The 22,557-nt window shown below is 50.4% G+C and overlaps 1 protein-coding gene across 6 annotated transcripts in view; it reads right to left on the bottom strand.

The window, feature by feature from the left end:
- Positions 1–22,557, bottom strand: part of ARHGEF6 (Rac/Cdc42 guanine nucleotide exchange factor 6) — a 48,971-nt gene that overhangs the window by 5,461 nt on the left and 20,953 nt on the right. For 3 of the 6 annotated variants that reach the window (XM_075162000.1, XM_075162006.1, XM_075162002.1), the window contains 16 exons: positions 22,286–22,413; positions 21,669–21,870; positions 18,952–19,022; positions 17,435–17,529; positions 15,775–15,870; positions 14,777–14,899; positions 13,330–13,468; positions 11,371–11,430; positions 9,064–9,210; positions 8,080–8,166; positions 7,010–7,088; positions 6,098–6,231; positions 5,677–5,802; positions 2,729–2,749; positions 1,825–1,918; positions 748–837 (listed from right to left, as the gene is read on the bottom strand). In XM_075162000.1, the coding sequence (XP_075018101.1) occupies positions 748–837; positions 1,825–1,918; positions 2,729–2,749; positions 5,677–5,802; positions 6,098–6,231; positions 7,010–7,088; positions 8,080–8,166; positions 9,064–9,210; positions 11,371–11,430; positions 13,330–13,468; positions 14,777–14,899; positions 15,775–15,870; positions 17,435–17,529; positions 18,952–19,022; positions 21,669–21,870; positions 22,286–22,413 (1,692 nt within the window). The remainder of the gene's footprint in view (positions 1–747; positions 838–1,824; positions 1,919–2,728; positions 2,750–5,676; positions 5,803–6,097; positions 6,232–7,009; positions 7,089–8,079; positions 8,167–9,063; positions 9,211–11,370; positions 11,431–13,329; positions 13,469–14,776; positions 14,900–15,774; positions 15,871–17,434; positions 17,530–18,951; positions 19,023–21,668; positions 21,871–22,285; positions 22,414–22,557) is intronic. The other 3 variants (XM_075162001.1, XM_075162003.1, XM_075162005.1) reach the window with 1 other exon arrangement.

Here is a 22,557-nt window from a genome sequence, read left to right as displayed (position 1 = left end):
TTTCTCTGATGCCCACACCGCTCTGGAGACAGCAGCCCTCGTTCTCCCTGCTCCTCTGCAAGCCTGGGGCAAGCCAGGGACGCGGGGGCTCGAGCAGCCGCCGGCTGTCTGCCACGGTTAAATATACGTACCGCTACCCTGGAGCTAAAGCAGCAAGTGGAAAGTTTTCAAGAGTGCTCATTGCATCTAAAGCTACATCATGACTTATAAATGAAATCATTCGATTAGGGTCAAGAGCTCGCAGAAGAAACACGGCCTCCCTTTTTTAAATGTACCATTAGTTCAGTGATTTAATTTGACATCTCACCAGCAATGATAAATAGTTTTATTTCCAGAGTTGAAGATGTTAGATAGGTTCTTATGAAACAGCTTGTTCTTAAACATGCAGCTGATTGAGAGATAATATTCATGCTTCCTTTCTAAAGCTATATGCAACCTGAGATTACCATCAGGTTTTCAGTGCTGACAGCCACAGGCACTGACTAGGTTTGCTTAATTCCTAACAAGTGCTGGTGAAATAGCTGTGTCTCATCTGCCCTCCTACCTGCTTCATTTTCTGTGTTTAGAAGAAAAACAATGGCAACTAAACCGCTAGGTAGATGAAGCTCCCTTATCTTGAAGATTGAACACCACACAGTTTCCTAGCATAAGTCTCGTTGCTGTATGATGCAACCCTCTGTTTTTTCCCAGAGGGGTTATCAGTGTTGCAGGCAGAGTAAGAACTAAATAATCTGGTTGTGTGCCCACCTGAGCTGAGGGCTTGCTGGAAGCCTGCCCCAGTGCAATATGCCTCGATCACCTTCAGGATCTGAGCATCTTCTTCCAGCGCAGCAGTACCTGTAAAACATTGCAGGCAACAGCTATCACAAAAAGCAAAGTGCTCTGGCTTCATCTCGCCCAGCCTTTGTTCCCAAGTCCCTGAGCAGGAGAGCGTGCTCTTTCCTTGACTGACACTGTCTCTGGGACTTTGCCCAATTCGCTTTTGAGGTCCTTTACGTTTTCTGGCCTTTGCAACGTCCTGTGGCATTGAGCACCATGACTAAACCGTATGAAAACGCACTTCTAGCTGCTCATCTCAGCAAAACTCAGGGGGCGATGCCTGACTTTGGGTGCAGGCAGCAGCGGGAGATGGGTAGGCAGAGCTGCCCTGCTAGGAGGGGTCTGGTACAGCCGCATCAGAGCAGGACTTGGAAACGCGAAGCCTTCGTTTCCAGCCTTAGCTTAGTGCTGTCTTCTCGAGGGAGACAACTGACCTTCAGGCTGTACGCTGCAGCAGCTCACTGACGGGTGACCATGGCCTTTCATGTAAAACCCTCGAGGAATGTCCCAAGTGGACTTCAGGGAGCTGTCAGGACATCCCTCTTTGCAGGTGAACACCCCTGCAGGGATAGGGCCTTTTTTTGTTGCCTGATCCCCCATGGAAGCCGTTCCAGGACCTGCTGGCATGGCCAGGTAAGGGTTTGTCCCAACTCTCAGATGTATTTTGATTAACTGTTGATGTGCAGTTTTACTGCAGCTTTTCACTACTTGGAAGTAGTTCCTTGCCTTCGTACCAAGAACAAGACCACCCACAACCTGTGACCTTGTGCTAGCCATCACAAGGAGGGTGGTAGCACGTCTGGCAGTCATAACTGGGAGGGGATCCTCAGAGGCTGAGGACCAGTGCGCTTCCAGAAGCCTCCCGTGCTCAGCAGCACGCAGGCTTGCTCACAACGTGAGCATCCTGTCGCATCCTGCTCCGCAAGAAAGGCTGTTCTCAAAGTCCCGCGGAGATCACCGAGCACACAGAAACCTCCAAAAAGAAGAGAAAAATACAACACTTACTTTTCCGAATTACAAACTCTTCATCAGATGGTTTTCTCTCAGTTTTCCTTTTTGGAAGAAATTTCTTCATTGTTTTTGGACTTTTGCTGGAATCCTATAGAGAAACAGACTCTTGTGTTTAACCAGAATCAAAGGCAGCTCAAACAGGGGAGCAGCGCAGCTGAATGCAGCTATCCATGTTACGCAGAACAAATTAGAGAACTACAAAGCAGACAATGACAAAGTTGGGGAAAATGATGCTTTTTGCCCTTCCCGTGCACTAGTTGTGGCCCACTGCTCCCTGGAACAGCAGTGGGAACTGCACCTGCAGGTCTGGGCCAGGACAAGCTCCTCTAGCAAATTCAATTCTCAGCTAAGATCCTTTAGCCAAAGAATTCAAACACATCCACAGCACTTTCAGTCTGCTTACCAACTCTGTGGTCTTTGTTAGAAAACCCTATAATGTTGTTTATTTCCTTGACTCGATCTGATTTCTAATATAAAACAGTTGGCAAATGACATTGTTTGCAAACGATTTGTTTGAGAGTATAAATCCTCCCCCACATACACAGAGAACAAACAAATACACATAAAGTTAGTGTTTGCTATGACTCCACAAGTAAGAAACACAAGCTTTTATCTCCTTCACAGAGATACAAGTCTTGCTGATTTGGAGAAAATTAGTGTATTAGTAGGTTACATGCAATATGGATTTTAAGCAGAAGAGGCATGCCAGGAAGTTTCAGTACCATAATACTAAATCCTTCGTGAGAGTTATCTCAAAATATATTTGCCAGTCACCACTGACTCTCACGATAACTTACTGATACAGCCAGGCAAAATTAGGGTCATGCAAGCACGAGAAGCGTGAACAGGAATAAGCATTCTTTGCCACAACAAGCCAAAGAGATGTATCTACCCTTACCTTTAAGATATAAGACATCCTCTACAATGAATATGCAAAGAAAGAGAAGATGAGTGTGAGAGATTGATGATTTTATTGACCAAGTCCATTAAATCCACAATTCTAAAACAGATTTAAATGTTAGTTTTGCGATTAATATGGCACACCCTCCGTACTGGTTTTAGAGCACTATCAACATGCAAAGGAGCACGGTGTCATGCAAAACTGAAAAAATTACATGTGAAATGCATGGTAAGTGGACATTAATACACTCTAAACACATCAAAATAGAGACATGCCTCCTCAGTTAGTAGTAGGTTTCTGTAGATGTTGGCTGTCTAAGAGAATGGTGCTTAAAAATGCAGCACCCTCGGTGCTAGCCAATGCTGCAGCCGCCCCGCGCGCCCGGCTCCGTCCGAGCCCCGGGGAGCAGCTCAGGGTCTGGCCCCATGTGGTCCTGTGGTCTTCAACCTGACCCAGCCGGGATGATGGATGCTCTGCCCACCCTGGTGACAAGTCCCCAGGACTGTGTCTCCTCCCAGAGGGGACCTGCCATCCTCACTGGAGACCTGACAGCGTCAGGCATCAGCGCAGCAGCATCTCCCAGCTCCGCTGGCAGGACAGGGAGCTCCCTGCACACCCCGTGGAGGGTCCCATCCCCGGGATGCTCGGCACAGGGAGCCACGCGGCTCTCCTGCAGGTCTGGCCAGCAAAGTCCTGAATGCCGATGTTATAAACCCTTCACCTAATGCAAAGCAGGCCATTTAAAAAAAAAAAGAAAAGAAGTAGAAGAAATCATCCGTAAACCTCTTTCCCTTCGCTAACCTGAATCCGGACACACCGCTTTACCCACAGCACCTGCTCTGTCATTTCAAATGATTACTGGAAACAGAACAGGAAAAATGACCCAATTTCAATGGAAATAACAAGAGTGCTGTGCGGTACGCAAGCAGGTTCTGGGGTTTCCTGAGCACAGCTAGGTACGAGGAAATGCACACGACTGTGCCATCCCGTCCTACACTACTAGAAGCCAATTAAAGTAACACTGGATGTCTGAAAATCTCTAATCTTTCAATCAAACTCCCCCACTCCCTTCCCTGCAAATAACCTTTGAAATTTGTATTCCTTCATTATATCTTCATTATAGGAAGGTGACTTGCACCGAGCTGTTAGCATAGTTTATTTTGTGCCCTACTTTAAATTAAAAAAAAATAAAAAATACAGTGAAATAGGAATTCTGCTTAGTGATTGAGCACCCCGGAGGGAGGGACGAGGCAGATGCAGATCTGCTTGGGCCAAAAACTGAACTTATTTCACATTTGTCATGGCAGGCTGGTGTCCACGAGTCCCTCCCCTGAGTGGGAAGCTGCCCCCAGGCTCAGGCTGGACTGACTGGGTACCAGACTGTGCCTGCCCAGCTCTGCTCCAGCTCTGGTGGACCCATTGGACTTTGGGTTTCCACCAACGTGGCCGGCACAGCCCACTCCCGTGCAAACCACATTTTTGGTCCTTTGACACCTTGCACGCTACCATCCCGCCTGCGGCAGCATCCCGCCCCTCGGGGCTGCCTGCCTGCACCGCCTCTCTGGCAAAAACCTCCCGCCTGGTTTTTACACGGGGAGTTTAACTCCCGCTATGCGCGGCAGGGGACAACTGAGAAACTGAGAAAGGACCGTGGTATTAATGATATCACTCAATCTGTGGTTTTGGCCTACCTTATAAACAAATATCAGCCTTGCACTTTCACACAGAAAAATTTCTCTTCTAATTCAAGCCTCCTCCTATATTTTAATTCACCATGCAAGCAAGAAATGGTTTAATCTACGTTAGGGATTTGGACCATGCAAAGATTAAGGGTCATTTCCAGTTTGCTTGGCTGGTTTTTGAACAATTAAATTCCCGAACTGAAATGCGTTGTTTTACAAATCTTAAGAAATAAATGTAACAAAATGCCGTGAGGCTACCTAACATCTCTACCTGGAGTAGCGGACCCACAGTCCCCCCCAGCTGCCGGGCTCTCCATCCCCGAGTGCTGGGGGGCCGGGGGGTGCGAGCCCCCTCCTCATCCCTGTCCCCACTGGGAGCCCGGGCAGTGACGCTCCCAGGGCCGCTGTACCAAGAAAGGCGGCTGACTCAGAACCGGAGTGCTCACTCAGTAAGAGGAACGTTACCCAAGTTACTGGTGAGTAATCCCAAAAGTTTAACATGAGGTAGGGAAGGAGAGCACTGCAGTTACAGCGGGGGGTGAGAATTGGAGCCGGGTTGTATTTTGGGTTTCCCCACGCCACCTCCTACCTCCCAGGCTTGGGGTTTCTGGGGGAGAAGCGATCCCTCGGGCTGCTGCCTCCCAGCAGGGTACGGGTGTGTAAAACACTCGGGTGGGCAGCGAAGCAGCCCCACGGCTGCTGCAGGGAGCCCTGCTCCAGCCACCAAAACCCAGGGTGGAAGACACGAGAAATACCAACAGGCCTTTTTCCTCTTCCTCTTGGTGCAGCATCGCTGCTCGGTCCTGCAGCGCCGGTCTGGGCAACGCCGAGCCGCGGCTACAGCTCCTCTCGATGCAGCACGTCCCGGCAGGGAGCCCAGCTCCCACCCGTGGCTCAGACCAAGGCAGGAGGAGGAGGAGGAGGAGGGGAGGCAGCTCCACAGCACCAGTGGGACACGCACGGCTGCGGGACACCCCACTGCGTGACCGGTGACATCCAGCAGCCGAGGGCGCTGGCTACAGCAGCCGACAGCGAACATCGGGAACAAGGCTGAGCCTGCAAACACGCGTGCTCACGCTTCACGCGTAGCACAAAGCCAGCCGCAGCGACCAGCGTCCCTCGCAGGACTGGGGCAGAGTCATTTCTCTCAACATCCCCATTAACCTAAGCTTCTGTGCCCTCGCTACGGGATAAGAACCCCGGACACGAGCACTAGGGATTGCCATGAAACCACGGTCCTCTGCAGGCACGCGGGATGGTTACCTCTTTGTAACTCAGCGCTGCCGACGGTCTGAGTGGAGGAGCAGGACGGAGGCAGCTCAGGCTCCAGGGCTTGAGGATTTTGGGGGGTTCCAGAGGCCCACGGATCTGTCCGGCTGAACTAAATGTCTGAGAAAATAGATGAGAAGCAAACGAAGACTGTTAGCCACCAAATAACGTAGAGAAGCAGAGGGGGATGGACAAGAGTTCACTGTGAACTCCTTTGCAACACCTTGTTGCAATAAAAATAGGGCAGGATACATGTAAAATGGTACAAGCACGACACGGTGACAAGCAAAACTGCAGGGTGTGTCTTACAGCCGTACACATTACCTCAGTACCAAGGTGCATTGCCGAAACAGAGAGATCAGGCAGCGCTGAGGAACCCTAGGCAGCAGAGAGGCTGGGGAGGCGAGATGCTTACCGAATGAGCGCTCCAGGACTGCGTTTTGGAGACGGTGTTGCACGTCCCTTTGGTCAGCCTTTGCAAGTGGTCAAGCCATTCGTGCAAGTCCTGGCTGGTGCTGCAGGACACAGTGATCCGCTCCATCATGTTCCCTGCGGAGGATTAAATAATCGTCTTTAGCAAGTGGTAGAGACCCAGGAGGAAACACAGGGTGAGCTCAACTCGGCACAGCAGCAAATGGCTCCTCAGCTTGCAAAGTCCAGCGGCTGCAAAAGGCCAGTGCAAAGATGTGACTGCCCGTGGTGCTCTGGGCACCCAGTGCCAGCCAGCGTGGGAGCAGCACAGAAAAGCTAAGGGAACTGGCGAGATGAACGTGTGAGGAATTATTTAACGTTAAAAGTAAGCAAATGCAACATTTCCATGATGAACAGGACCTCGACACCAAATACCACCAGCACAAATAGCTGCACTGCAGCCAAGTCACTGAGCATGACAACCGTGTATAGCTACAAGTAATGAGACAAATGGAAGGGAAAAATTGGGAGGAACATTAGGAAAGCTACCTGATGACCAGAGCCGTTAGATCTGTCAATAAACGAGGCGCTCACAGCTGCACGGGATGGACCCCGGACGCAGACAGGGCATGCACGGCATAGAGCAGTGCTACTGGGGCCACAACCAGCCCTGGCAGGAGATTTGTCCCATACAAAACACTATGGTCTCCGAAAGCAGCCCAGCACAGAGACAGAGCTCAAGGGCACTGAGGTTGCCTCAAGCAGGAGGGAGATGCTCAGGAACCCAGACAACGCATGGTAAAAGAGCAAAAAGAAGAGCATGGCACAGTGGGTGGGGGAAGGAGGAGGACCAGTACCTCCAGTGGCAACTGCTGGTTGGACTGGGAGGATGTCCCCAGGCAGGGGCCACACTGACCTGCAATTTCAAACATGTGCTCGTTCCCTTCGGCATCTTCCAGCTTTGTCAGCGTCATTCCCGTCAAAGGCAGCTTTCCCTAGGAGAATTGAGGAGGAGTCAGTGTCTGCATCTGCTTCCCAGCGGGGGCTGTTCTGCTGGTTTCTGCTGATTCCTTTCTCTTTGGGAAATGCCATTAAAAACTAATTTGTGAAGGAAATTTTGCACGAAGACTCTCCTTTAATGTATGGATCTAGATTTCCCTGCACAACTAGGTCAAACCCCCGAGAAGAGGCTCCCATGACAACTGAGTCATCCCCAGCTCATCTGCCGCCCTTTCCCTTCACTAGGTGCAAACCCTTTTTACAACCAAGTCAGGAGGATGAACTTCCCCTGGTTTTTCTGAAAGCCTTCCCTGTCCCTCTGTTTTGCATGCTGAACTGCCTGCTCACCTTACTCCCGCTGGTGGGTAAAACCTAAAAACCCAGTCAAATCCTTCCCAAATCCTTCCCGTCTCCCTCATCACCCTCGTGTAGGACAAACGACACATCAACAGGAGAGCATCCTTTTCCTGGAGGGTATTGATGGTTTCAGGCAACTGGAGAAAAGCCAAGCTCCCAACAGCCTGATTGCAGCCATTCAAGTGGTAAAACATAAAAAATGCAGCGTTTGGGTTGCCTCACGGAGTGGAAATTTTGGGCTCTTTACAGTGGGCTTTACAGTAGTGAAGTATTTTCCAGAGATGGCCCAACCCTGAGAGGCGGCTGGCTGGTCATGTGGGGCAAACCCCTACAGCTGGGTCAGGACACCTTACACACACACAAAATTCTTGAGAACAGCAGGTAGGACAACATGCTGCGAGGTTTTTTTTTCACAGCAGTCACACTTACCAAATGCTGTTTAACCAGTTGGCAGGACAAAGGCACTAAGTGTCCTGGCAGGCATGGTAAAACCAAGCCCTGGTTCCCAGCCTGGGGCATTTGCATCACAACAGAGAGGTTTAAGGAAGCAGAGAATTTGAATTTGATAAGAGCTATCTGATTTCCTTTTTCACACCTAACCCCTTGCAACTTCAAATTAAGCATGCCTACCTGATAGATGAACCCACTCATCCGTGGGCTTGCAGATAGCATCAGCAAAACGCTTGAAAACAACAAGAAATATCGCTCTTCTTTCTCCTGGGGGGATAAGAATTTAGGTTAGTCCAGTTTGCAATGCATCACAAGCACCTTCCTCCTGCAAACTGAACCTGTTGCAGCTGGAATCGCAGCCTGCGAGAGATCACCCCCAAACCAATTATTTTGGCTTTTTTTCTTTACAGCATCTCATTTCTGTACTAGTTTTTCCTGCACACATTTTTGTCTGCATCCTGCTAATCCTCTTCCAATCATTTCAGAGTGCCTCAGAAGACCAAGACCTTATGTCCCCAGGCATCTCACATCCCAAACAAGACTCTGGGACTAGACTCTACAGGGCTTTGTTTTACAGGTCTTCCCTTCCCAGGGAAAAGTTGCTACGGCAAGCAAGCAATTCAGTGATAACAGGCACTTTCCCACACCAAACATGCTGTATGCATGGCTTTAACACCACTGGTGAAGGTCTGGGGCAAGCACTGGTGCGATGCTTTAGGACCAGTAGCGCAGGAATCCCTCCAGTTATTTCCAAAGCGCAGTCAGCTCTGGAGTGGGACATCACAGCAGCCGCTGCGCCGTGCACAGGACGTGGCAAAATGGTTATGCTAATGCACACTTTCAAGTCACTCGCATTTCTCAGAGTAAGTCACAGGGGGGGGAGGAGGGAAATTAATGTGCTATACGACACTGAGATGCCTCTTTTGCTTGAAAAGTGTGTCACCAAAGGCCTGAAGCTAAGCCCCCGGGGCGTGATGCGGTGCCTGACTCCAAAGATGTGCACATTGCACCGCTCTTGCCCAGGTAAAATTATTTATCAGCATTATTTGTCAGCACTTCGCTGGCCTGGGGTGAGAATAGCTGCTGCCTTGCATCGATGATCCCATGAGCAAGGGGGTATTTGGACACTATGTCTTTAGCCAGGAGAAGGAGCACTGCACTCACCTCACTTCCCCCACACTGTACCATAACCTGGGACATGTAGATGATGTTTCCCATCGTTTTTATGTCCTCTCCTTCCCAGCGCTGGATGGATTCAGAAAGGATCTGCAGTTCGAGTTGTTTCCTCTTCCTCAGCTCTTGGCATTGCGACTGGGAATCACAGCAGGGTGCTTCGTTAGCCAAAGGGCAGGCACAAACCCCAACCATCCCAACGAAGATGGTTTCACCAGCAATGCTCCTACAGCCATGTGGGCTCAGCGCTGGTCATGTCAAGGGATCAGGAAAGCCTGCTTTGGCTCTATTACACAAAGTTTGTTAAAAAAATCACAGCCTAGCGATTTATGAAGTAATGAATACGTTAAAATGTCAAAGAAATTGCTAACTGCACTGAGCAAGCTTTTCTTTCCAAGTCCTACCTCTGAGAGTCCAGGGTCACATTTTCCAAACCAAGAGAGCCGCAGAGTTAAATGTCTAATTTTGCTGCTCTAATCACTCTTAGAGTGATTTTGCCCATTTTGCCCAAACAGCAAAGAGAGTTATGCTTGCAGCAATGCAAAGCCCCCACGAATCAGATGGGTAGATATTTTCTAACCAAAATTTGCAAACCCAAAAGCAGGACTTGGTGCAATATTTCAGCGGTGCAGTAGAGTAGCACAAAAAGAAGCTTTTGAAGGTGCCATAACTGAAAAGACTGCACCGATGCTCAGCAGCTGGGGACTGGTAGAGCTCCACGGAGCAGCCAGTCCTTCAGCAGCTTTCAGCAAGCAGAGAACAATGCTGACTGAGCAACGACAGCCCTGCAAATCCAAGCAAAGCTCGCTTTAACTGACCCCTCTGCCAACGGGGAAAATTGCTGCAAAGCCAAACCCCGGCTCAGTTTTCAACAGCTGCTTGTTTTTTTCCAAACCCCTGTTTCTGACAGAGATTTTCCTCCTTCCTAGCTCAGTTTCATAGAAACTCTTTGACTATCCAGATCTTCAAAGAGAGAGGCTGCATTGGGTCTGGTCTGAAAACAAACAATTTAGAACCAGACTGTGGGGGCTTCCTTTGGTTTTACAACTATCACGTGCTTTGATGGCTCTCTGGGTGTCCGAATCCAACATTCCCAGGATGCAAATCCATATAAAATCCACAGCAATCCATTACAGTTTGTGCAGATGCGATGCAGCTCCACGGTCCCTGCCCTGCCATCGCTCGGGAGCATCCCTGGTCCCACCACGGGACCACGCGTCCATCGCAAGGGGCACCTCTGCCCGTCTAACCTTGAACCCGCACTGAACCTTTGTAGTCATAATGTAATTAACATTGCTCAGCGCCCAAGTACACATTTCAAGTAAAACTGTCCATCATTTACGAGCATTCCTAAAGATTCATGACACCTTGTAATTTAACTGAATTATTCCCCTATTACCTACTAGAATAAATGGAAAGGGAGCTGATTTTCTAAGTAAATGTAACATGATCGCCCTTTCCTGTTTTCTATGAACTTTCTCCTCCCCATCTTTTATCTGCACTGCTAAGCACCGAAAACTTGCATCTGCTGCGCTAAGGAAGGAAGTTGGACCACATCTGGAGTGGTTATAGTGAAAGGTATTCAGTGGCTACAAAGCGAGAGAGACTATAGCTTTTTTTTAATAACCGAAAAAAGCTTTGCTGGGTAAAACCTTGCACACGGGGATGGCTTTTCCCCCTTTTTTTCATCTCATCGCAGTAGGACTTTGAGGGGTGTAGGTAACGCCGCTCACAGAAATAGGTTTGTTATCTCTGACTCATCCCTTCACTGCCACTTGCTCTGTGCCCTGCCGATGGCCACGGCACCCGGTGCCACAAATTACCTGCAATATGGTCAAAGCCTCCTGATGCCCGGGGAGCAAACCTCAACAAAACCAAGAGTTGCTCAAGAGGCTCAGAGGGGTTGAGTCAGATACCCGTGTTAACCTTTCACAGCTCATCTGAACAAGCAAGGGGTGGTCTAGTTTCAGGTGGCAAATGATTAGGGTACGGAAGCAAAAGGAAATGAAAGGGACCCCGCTGCCACCACTACCCACACCTGGCTTTCTGCAGCGGAGGAGAAAGTCGGAGAACCTCCGTTTCTGCTGCTGGGACCTCAGAGCCAGCGTGTAACTGCTGAAACACGCAGCCAGAGGGGCAGCTCTAGGCTTGAAACTTGAAATTAAGATTCTTTATAACCCATCTTTTCCATTCCAAAAGACCTTTTTTTCTAATGAGGAGACAAATGTCAGGCTTGACTCATTCTTTGTGAAATGCAGCTCTGAAATGGAGTGCTCTATTTTAAGAATTGCCACCTACCACAAGGGACTTGAAGGATGTGACGGCTTTCAAAACCTCTTCATGATCTGCATGCGCCTCCTAGTGAAGGGAGAGAAAAATCCCTCAGCCACCAGCAGCCGCCCTGCGCAGCACCCACTGCCCCGGCGCACCCAGGGCTGCAGAGCTCGCAGGGTGCTGGGGGATGCAGGGCTCAAGCAGCACGGGCTGCAGGAGAGGGCCAAAATCCCCCAAGTATCTTCCTCACCACCCTGTTCAATGTGACATGGTTTAAAGCAGCTATGCAATTCATTGATACTAATTTAATGAGCGTAAAGTGGCCAAAGCAAAAGCAGATGTTACTTCAAACAAACTCCGCTTGCAAAAAAAATCAGTCGAAACAGGCAGAGGTGCAGGGTGGATTTCTGGTTTCACCTTCGGGAAGGAAACTTCCATTGGCATGCAAGGTATTTCAGCCATTGCCCCATCAAGGGTGCAGTTTCCATGAGCATCAATAGGAGCTTCACCTCCGGGTTCAAGGGAGGGCACGTCTGAGCAGAGAGTTCTTGGGCCAGGGAGGGGAAAACGGGATGCTGCCCCTTTTCTCGGACTGCAGGAACTCTCCCAGCACCTTTTCCTGGGCATCTAGGGCCCCACATCATAAGCTCTTCACCATCCAGACCTCATGCCAAACAAATCCTAAGGTGTCTAGGTTGTGACAGAGCTGTCCCTGTGGCTGTCAGAGGCTGCCTGGGATTGCTCACCTCTGAATCCGGGACGAGGGCTGCCCCGAACATACCTGCCCCGACTCCAGCTGCGCAGCAGTGCAGGGAATGCTATGGTATACATCCACACTGCATACATCTATATTGCATACATCCATACTCTTCCCACGGCATCACAGCTTAAACCTCAACCCTACTGATTCGTGCAACAAAACCCCCACACTCGGCTTAGAAACTAAGAGAAATAGCCAACGTGTGTGTCCCCAAATCCACTGCCGACCCCACACAGCATCCTGCAAAGACCACGCCGTCTCTGCGCGGGCATGGTGGCTGCAGCCGAGCTCAGCTAAGCCAGGTGAGGTCAGGTCTGTAGTGTGCCTACAGTGCAGGCTCTTACGCCCTCTCCTATGCAGAAAAACCCCTGGCTCAAGCACAGAGGTTTTAATCCTCTGGCTGGGATGTGGATTTGAATGATCATGGCTAAGCGTGCTGAGTAATTAACTGGTAATTAATACTGGAAGAGGGAAAAAGCAAACCCGGTTAAAAATAGCCTGTTACTTCTGTTTTCTTCACCTCCTTGCACCACCCCTGAGGTTTGCATCCCCGTGGCTGGAGTGCACCAGCAGGCGAGTAGCAGAGCTCCAACAGCAGAGATCTTTACAGTCCCCGGGGGGAGAAATGTCCTAAAGCAGATCTGCCACCGCCGAGGAAGTCTCTGCCCCCCCCGAGGAAGTGTCTGTCCCCCCTGGCTGCTCTCCCTGCTCCCAGGCACTCGCTCCTCCGCCCCCGTGTCTGCGCCGGCTGCCAGATCGATGTCTGCCTGCGCGGCTCTGCCTCCACCCAGGAGCACAAGCCTCGGGCGAGGGGTGGGGATGTGCCTGCGAGCTGCAGGAGCAAGCAGCCAGGGATAGGAATTTCATAAAATGATAATAAAAACACTGATTTATTACCCGCTGTGCAAATAAATACCAGCTGTGGCCTGACCCTGAACTCTGCTTCTACTTGTGCTGGAAATGGCCCATCTTTGAGGACGGGTTGGGGCGAGAGCAGGCAATGCCTCCTCACAACATCCCCCAGACTCCACCTCTTTCCCACTTCCAATCTGAAAGGTAGATAATGTCCCACGGAGGTGGAACACCTCCTTGGAGGGGTGGTAAGTACTTTTAGCAATGTGGTGCTCAAATACCAATGGGCAGACGTACCTCTTGCAGCTCAGGGGCCAGTTCTTGCAGCATCAAGGGGCACAGCCTGCCCAGCAGTCCCACGTCCCACCTACCTCCATGTGCCGCTCCAGCTCCTGCAGCAGTGTCACATATTTATCCAGCCTCAGGAAGGGTTTGCTGAGGCTCGTGGTTAAGATGAGAATGCCTGGGTTGGCCGCACCCTGGCTCTCCATGAACTTCTCCAGCTCATCACTATAAATAGAGACAACAACAACAAGAAGGAGAGCTCGCCACCGCTGAGGACTGTGTTTTGCTGCCTCCCACGCTCTCCTGATGGCAGGGGTTCTGCTCCGAGCTGCATTTCTTTAAAGGCAGCCCAGCCTCCCCTCCAAGCACCCCCTGCCACAAACCCGGCAGGGCAGGCAGGGAGCTGCGAGCTTCCAGCCAAGCAAGACCCCGGGGACGCAGGGGAGGATGCTGCGTGATGGTGGGTGCTGGTGTGCAGAGCCTCTGGGGTACACCGGTGCCAGCAGCTGGCACAGCGAGGTGGCACAGGGCCAGGCGTCTGGTGGGCAGCGGGGGCTGGAGAGGCTGGTGCTGTGAGGGAGGACGCCGCAGCAACGCGCCGGGACCCTGCTGGGAGCCGTGACGCCGTTGTGAGCTCATACATCGCTCTGGAAAACACGGCTTGTGCCTGTCAGCACATTTGCCAAAGCTGATTCTTTGACTGATTGAAGAAAAGGGGTCAGGCTGAGGAACCACATGAATGAGTCACTTCCAGGAGCCAGGCTTTTCATTAGGCTGAATTAAAGCTGGACTTCAGCAGGTAAGTAAATATATTGTGAGTTCCCATAACAGGATGGGAAGACTTAAACAGTATGGCCGGGGTCCTGGCTCTCCCGTCACTGCAGGGAGGACAGCTAAACTGCGTTAGGGATGACACATTTGTAGCCTTTTGGCTTGGCATGCTCTTTAGCATGACATTATACAAATTCAAGCGTCTGCTCAAGTGGGACAGGTTGAAGGAAGATGTTATTGCTGCGATCTACCAACGACCCTGCAACCCCATTTGGTTGAACAGCAGCTGAATTATTAAATTGGGTAATTCCGGGTGACTTGATGACCACCCTCCTTTTGCAACGATGTGCCCCGCACCGTAGTGCCACAGGGGAACATACTCCCGGCTGCCGGTGCGTGAGCACTTCTGCAGTGGGTCTGAAACAGCATCTGAGTCTTTTAGCAAGTAACAATCACAGGAGATGCTACTGCAAGGGCTGAGGTTGCCTCTGTTTTACCCAAGGTAAGAGCCCTGAATGTGCAGACAGGACCTGTGGTACCAGCTCTGAAGACAAGCGGCATGAGTTGTCTCCGTGCTGGAACTGAGAGGCTACGTTGAAGAGCCCAAAGCCCCAGCAGCTTTCCCAGCAGCAGGATCCCGTGTTATCCCCCTTGCCCTATTGTCAAGATACAGGTCAAAAGCCATGCCAGGCCAAGTATTAATACTAAAAGTAACTTTTTAAAGGAGGGATTTCAGTCTGAATCTCCTCCTCCATCACTCACCTGTGTTGCGTGAGGACGTTGACTGCAGACGGGTGGTTAGCACAGTACGTCAGGTACAGGGACCTGAACTGGGGCATCAAGTTCATGAAACAGCCTCCCACACGCTGCTGGTTCTCGGGGAGCCTACGGACGCCAACACACCAGTCACAGTGTTAAGCCTCTTGATCTGCACCCTGCAGCTACGGCACTCTCAGGTATCTGCCCAGGAACCACCCGCTGCATGGGGACAGTCCCAGGTCACCGCATAACTGCAGCACCGAGCAAAATACCCACGCCTGCCACTTGGGAAGGAGGAAGAAGGAGGTCCTCAGATGAGACTGGGTTTCTGTGGTGCAGACAGTGAGTATCACAACCCGTTATCAGCCTGGGACAAGGTGTGACCCAGCCTGTCCTGTTCCACCAGCAGAGCTGCAGCTGGGATGCTGTAGCCCACTGCGGCTGATGAGGATGTGCTGGAAAGCACTGGGTGCAACGGAGGGGTGGTCCCACTATCTGGGCTGCCCGTGAATGAGAGAGAGGAGATGGAGAGAGAAAGGGAAGCCACAGCCTGAATACATTTCCAATATTCAGTCTTCTCCCCATCTCTTTTCAGCCCTTCCGAAGGAGAGGCTGGGCTAAGGCTGAACATGTGTGCCAGCCTCCCCGCGGGAAATTATTACGTCTAATAATTTGCTGTTTGTTCTCTGGCAATCCCCATCTTCATGCCTGCCAGATCTCCCACCCTGCATGTGTGTGCATCTTTGGTCTAGTGACACTTTCATGTCAGGTCTAGTGACACTCTCATTCAGCAGATGCCTTAACAGTAGAAATGTCAGAGTTTCTTCTACCTTCCCTCCCGCCAAACCACTACCTGCTGCCTTTCTTCAATCCTGTTATTTTCTTCTATATTTAACAAGCCTAAGACAGCAGCCAAGAGGAACATTAATGAACGTGCCTTTCTATTATTTTTAGCTGCAGTTTAATAGCTTAACACCCTCAGCGCTATGGCGTGAGCTTACTTCGCAACTTCTTCCAAGGCTTGGTTCAGAGTTTGCTGAAACGCAGAGATTTCTTCCACGTTTCCCAGCAACGACGCGATGTCCACAGCGCTGAGCCTAGAAGAGTCAAATCACCGATTAGCATCACAGAGATGTTGCTCCCAGGAGTGCCCCCATGGTATCTGTAAGCGGTCCTTCCAAAAAGACCCAAGAATTTCTCTTTCCCCAGATACACCATCAGACATGGGAAAACACAAAATCCATGATCTGTGAGCTACATACCACAGCCTCCCGGAGAAGATGTCTGCTGTCAAGGATTATCTTAATTGGATTTTAATCACTTAATCACACTAATCTTCTCATATGTTTAGCTGTCTAATAGACACAGACAGATGGGATTTCAGCCAGGGGTGAGGAGGAAGGTGTGGGCACAGACACAGAGACAGCTTTGTCTTCAGGGATTCATGCTGTCGGCTCCCCTACGGGAGGACAGTCCTACAGAGCAGCCCCTCGGGAAGGGGTTGCTTTGTTCCTTGAGCAAGGTTGGATTTTTCCTAGCGAAAACTAACATGTCTGCTTCTGTCACCCTCAGAGCGATCCTCAGAGTCACCCTTGTACCACCCTCATTTAAGCCATTTGCTTAATGCCAAGGCTGAGAGCATGAGAAATTTTCACAGCTGAATATATCCCACGTGAAGATACGGGGAAGGAAGGAGAGATTTAAATACAAAGGCCTTAAGACACCAGTCTTCCATCTCTCCAGACTGGACGATGTCTAAACATCTGCTCTCCGCCCGTGATGCCCCGGGGCTGCCCGGTCCTGCAGCGTGCTCAGCCGAGGGACCCTGGCCCCAAACACAGCCGCATGGACAGGGTTGCCGAGCCGGCATCGTTCAGAAGAGATGACTGTAAAGCTGAAGCAATAAGCAGGAGGTGAAGTTAACTGCACTGGGTCTTTTACGCAGGGTGAAACTATCAATGGAATCTGTTGAGAGGCACCAGCACGCTGCCTGTCACTGGTAAGGACAGGACGGCATGTGCTGCCTCTAGCACCACACTCGCCAGCACAGATGGAAAACACATCGGCTTATTTCCACGGGTAAGCCCTGATAAAGTCCCCCAGTCTGCCCGGTGTTGCTCAGGCCATAAGGGATGGCAGCATGCTCTTCCTGAGCACGGAGGTACTTAAAGCCGATGGCTGTGCAGACGGGGAGACAGGGGAGCCACTACTGGCTCAGCAGCAGTTTGGGTTTAGCGAGAGGCATTCTAACCGCAGAGAATACGTGTCGTTGCTCGCGAAATGAAGAGATGACTAGGAGATGCCGCTTGGGGCTGAGAAGTCACAACAAGGCAAATTACAAGGGGAGAAGCCATGCAAGGCGTACCGCCGGGAAACATGCATGCCGGGAGAGCCACACACGAGCTTGCAGATGGGTTGTAACAGCCAGCCCTCTACCAGATGGAAATGCCCATCTCTAACACAGCCGAATGCCCGCACAACCACTGAGGAACAGGACAGAGCAGAAACCTGTACAACGTGGGGTTTTTTCTGGTTCACAGAGAAGCTGTGAGGCTTTACAAGAAGAGCAGTAACAGTCCCTAAGCATTCAAAAGCAGGAAAGTAATGAACTATGGTCGATTTTACAGGGTTCTCTCCACCTCAGATGCCCTTATATCTTACTTATCATAAGACTGGAGGGGTCTTAAGTAAGTTCCCAGAAGTGACTGTAGTTCCTTCGCATAATCTCGTTCTGTTTCCAGAATATTTTGCAAGACCTAGGGTGAGAGACAGAGCACTGAGTAGATCTTAGTACTAGTGACTAGTCAAAGGAACATGACATCAGCTTCCAAGTGTGGAAAAGCACAGAAGTGTATTTTAAGTCCATCAATTACATTTGTTAATGCAGAACCCAGAATGCTCAGGAAAGCCCTGGGGGTCCAATTTCGGGATTTTACTTTGCAAACTGGGGGAGGCCTGGAAAGCAGGTGTTAAGGGCTGCTCCTTCTTCTCTGGCAAAGCATGAAGACAGCATCAGTTCAGACCTGAGTTTAGTATTTGACCTCCGAGAGGCTCATGCCTAACCCTGCATGCATAACTGGCTGCCAAGGTATGCAAACAAATGATCTGTGCATGCATCCTGGGAGCACTGTTTGCACGAAGGCAGGCAACAATTTAAATGCAACAGTGGCCGGACCAAGGACGGCTCCTGCAGCAGCTCAAGCCAGGGCACAGCTCACTTGCCATTTCAGGGACGTGCTGAGTTGGGTTTGGTTCCTGCTAATCCATCTCAGCAGCCAATTCATCTCCGGCAGCAGGGTAGGCAAACCCATTGCCTGCACACTCCCAGAGAGCACTCAAGTTTCTCAGTGTGGATGAGCTTCGGAGACAGTGAAGGTAGTTCCCAATTCTCTGGACATATTGTTTCTGCTTTGCTTTGCTTGAAATATATTTAGACGTGCTGATGAGCATGTTCCACCTCCGGCACCGAGAGCCAGGGACGTTCACATGCAGACATTTTAACTCCCTTACACTGCAGGGCTCACTCTAGCCTGGACACAGCAGGAAGGTACCTGCCCCGCTTTGTCAGACATCATCGCTCCAGTAGCAAGACAGCAGAGGTAGTGATGTTTCTCCATCCCTTCTGCAGCCACAGTTCACAGCCCGGCACGCTGACCTGCTCCAAAGCCAAGCCCCGTTAACAAGCCAGGCTGTGAGCTGCGCCGGCCGCCCCTTCTCCGAGGGCTGCAGCTGGTGGCAGAGGCACAGGGCAGGCAGCTCGGGGTGTAACATCTCCAGCCAAACCCAAGTAAGGGGTCATGGATCAGAGCCCTAATTTGGCTCGCTTCACACCGTGACATTATCTCCCCATCTTTATCAATGGGAGATACCCGGCAGTCAATGGCAAGGACTGGACCAGAGGCATCGCGCCTTATTCCCCAACACTGATCTCAGAGCTGCCACCTCTGCTATGTTATGTCAGTCCCCTACTTTGAGTCTCTCCTTTTGACATCTTACAGCAACTTCCATTTGTGGCTTATTGTCTCGACAGCCCTGAATCAAGGAAATGGCAACAGCAGCATTTAAATACATCCCCAATTGTTACAAATTGCTTCAATGATTTCTAAGGGAAGGAGCCAGTTCAGAAGATTAATAATATGCTACTTATTAAAATGTATGATCAGCACTTTAAAACTTACCACAGGGTAATAATTCTTTGTCAGCTGAGTGCTTTCAAGTCCTTTTAATGCTTTGGGAGAGAGTGGTTTATCTGTACAAAAAAATACATCAATAAATTACAGTGCACAGCTCTCATTATTCCAGCAGGAAAAGTCACTGCCGCATCATGTCCAGCAAACATAATTTCACTGCTGTGAACACAAAACTTCAATTGCAGGGTTTGTTTGCCTGCTTCAGAAAAACCAGGAGCAAACCAAAGGCGTGCACGACACGGAAGGCAGCCGAGCGAGTCGCACCAGAAGCACCGCGCAGCCTCTGCCAACTAACTTACAGGTTTGCTCCGAAATCCCTGGCAGCAGCCCAGCGTCTGGCACTGTTTGGAGCTACAGTGTGGCTTCACCCGGCCCACAAAATTTGGGTTTTAAGACTGGGTGTCTATCAGAAATGCTGGATACAGCGATTTGTTTGAGGTGATTCACAAGGCATTTGAAGCCAACACCAATCAATACGCTGAACCGCGACCCCCGCAGTCATTTGTGATGCAAAATCCTTCTCTGAACGAAGGTAGATTTGAATAAAAAGCTCACACAAACCTGGAAGTCAACTCTCATCATCTGCATTTGCTAAATCCCTGCGGATGCCTCCAGCGTGGCACGTACGTGCACACACACACACGTGCAATTCTCTGCTCCATTTTTCCTTCCCTAGAGAAGCCCATTCCCTGCCAGCAGCACGGCTTTGCCAGCCCTCCCGGCACCGCAGCAGCACCGTTACCCCTCCGGACTGGGACAGGTCGGCAGCGCAAGGCTGCACCGCCGGCCCTGGCCACGCTGCACCTCGTACCGAAACGCCCCTGTGCCGTGCGGAGCAGCCAGTCTCTCCTTTCTCCCTGCAATCACTCACAGAAGGCAATTACTTTCACACCGATAGCAGAGGAGAAGCTTGAAATTGATAAATTTAGCTCCTGGAAACTGCAGCTTGATGTATTGTCTAATTATTGCCCTTGCAGACTTTCCTGTCACTTCCAGCCGGGAGCTCTGTGCCTCATTTAAAGGCTCGGAGGAGCTTTGCTCCATGCAGCTAGTTATTTCCACCCAAAGGGCACGCTTAGGACACAGTGGAAGTACAGACACTGCTGAAAAACAACTAACTCCATTTAGAGCGACAAGTCTCACACTTTGGAGGTGAGGAAAGCAGCTCCCGCTGGCTTGCAGCGAGGGCTCCCCCGGGGTGCAGCCCCCAGGCAGCGGTCCTGGGGCAGGGGAGGGTTAGCTGATGGTCCCTGCATCCATCATTTGCAATACAGCCGCGTGTCCTGAGCAAGCAGAGACCAGGGGAACAAACCCTCCTCCCACGTGAAATGGGTGCCGGAGAGAGGATCCGGAGGGAAAAGCTCTGCAGATAAAAAAATCGGATGGGCTCCTGCATCAGGATCAATGGGAGACTTGTCCTTCACTTCAGTGAGGTGCCATTATCTCATGCAGCTCCCATCTGATTTTCCCCATGGGACTGAAGTTTGCTCTCCTTTTTTAAAAAAATATTTCTCTTCTCACTGACTTAATTAGTGATTCCAGGGTTCTGCCAGACAAGCCTTCAATCTCTGCTGCAACGTCCTGCTCCAGCTCAGACATCATTTCCCAGAGGGAAACAGTGGGAGATGAGATATCCTAACAATGATTTTTTTCATTTAGAATTAAATAAAAACTGGCCTAATTCTGAACACTCACTCATCAATTTTATTCTTCCCTCCTTTGCTTTTTTTTGCTTGCAAGTGTCGGAGCACAGCTGTCTAACAGGGGTTGTACACTTTGCAGCCACTTTGCAGACCACCCTTGATGTCTCACGGCGTTTCAGGCCAGGGCTGATCCTAAGCCATAAAACCAGCACCAAGCACACAACAGGTCTCTGTCTAGGGTAAGCCCTCAAGGCACATTAAGAAATTAAAGCTGGATTTTGTAAAAAAACAAGTTTATTGTCACACAATGGCCTCGGAAGCACAACGGGGTGAGCTGCTTGAATGGATACGTAACGCTACAGGGCAGTTAGCCAGGGGCATGCTTCATGTCATCACCACCCCACATCTGGTTAAAATCACATCACAGAAAATGTTAGGGACACTCAAGACAAAGCTCAATAAAGGCAGATGTCATCAGATGGATCATCCCCTCCCTCTTCCTTTCTCAATATCACAGCAGAAGATGCATCTGGGGGAAAATGTACTATGTGAAATCAGTCATCACTATGGCCGAAACCAGGGGACCGTTCCCTGTGGCCATGTAGTTTTTGTTGGTTTCCTCACTGCAACCGTGAGCATCCATTCCACCACTGCCAGAAATGGCAGGATGAAACGCAAATACATCGCCTGACTGAGGTCTCTAACAAAAAGCTAATTCCGTGCTCAGACACCGGAACGACGTGGCAGCTCCCCAGGACAAAGGGGACCCACGCAGCCATCTCTGGCCTCGTCCTCTGGCGACGTCCCCGCTCCTGCGCTGCTGGGGCTTGGGGGAGCAATAGAAAAGCACGATGCGCTGGGGAAGAGGGCGAAGCAGCTCTCAAACAACTCATGCGAAAGACTAAGCTTTATCCTTCTGGCCTCCTTCATCCTTCCATTAGCCCTGCTGCTTTAAGGACACAAACGGTCCTTAATAAATAGCAGCAATTTCCCAAAGGCACAAGGATCTACGCTGCATTATACCGTTGTCATTCAATCAGCCCTTGAAAGCAATTTGCTTACCAGTGGATTTGATTTCTCTGACGTAGTTGCTTGGGAACCAGCCTGTTTTTCCATTCAAGGTCCCTTCCCACCAGCCCCCTTCTTCAACCCGGGTGACATAAATAATGTCTCCTTTGTTAACGGAGAGTTCATCCTCATTGGTCTGCTTAAAATTGAACCTGGCCTTTACCACCAGCTGATGACTGCCATTCTCGGTCATCTCCTAAGGAAAGAAACATGGAAAAACATCAGTAAATAGTCTAAAAAAGCAGAAGCCACTAGGACAAGCTATTGTTCTTCTTTGTTGTGACAGCTGTTTTTTCAATATTGTTCTTTATAACAGCAATAATGTCTTGCTTTTGTGTAAGCGCTCCTGCCAGAGGACCACAGGGTCCCTCCCAAGCATTAATTTAGTTTCACAGTGCAATGGAGGGCAGATAAGAATCGCTCTTCTCATGTCACAGAGAGGAGCGCCGCAGTTTGGAGAAGCCATGAGACTCTCTCCAGCCAGGGCAGCAAAGCCGTGATGGAGCTCGGGGGAGAACAAGCCCCTCTGGCGTCCTCGACCCAGACTACCACTCACACCCCTCTACCCCCACAGCCATCAAACCCTTGATGAGATGTTAAATAAAGGATACCACAGGCTTGGACTGCCTCCTTAACACCCTCGCTGACTGTGAAGCTGTGCCGTTGGAGTCAGTGTGGGGACCTCCAGCCGCAGAGCTAAGAGACGATAGATGTGAACATGGCCCTTTTGACGGCTGATCTGGTGAGGCAAAAACAACACCCGAGTTTTACCCAACTGTCCACCATCCCTCTGCATCACAGCAAAGCAAAGAGTAAAGCCCGTAAAGAAAAGAACAGGGCACAACAGTTGAAGGAGCATCTATCAGACCAGAATAGCAAGTGC

The sequence above is a fragment of the Calonectris borealis genome, chromosome 13 (assembly GCF_964195595.1).
Source record: "Calonectris borealis chromosome 13, bCalBor7.hap1.2, whole genome shotgun sequence".
Taxonomy (NCBI): Eukaryota; Metazoa; Chordata; class Aves; order Procellariiformes; family Procellariidae; genus Calonectris; species Calonectris borealis.
This window is presented reverse-complemented; position numbering and strand designations above follow the sequence as displayed.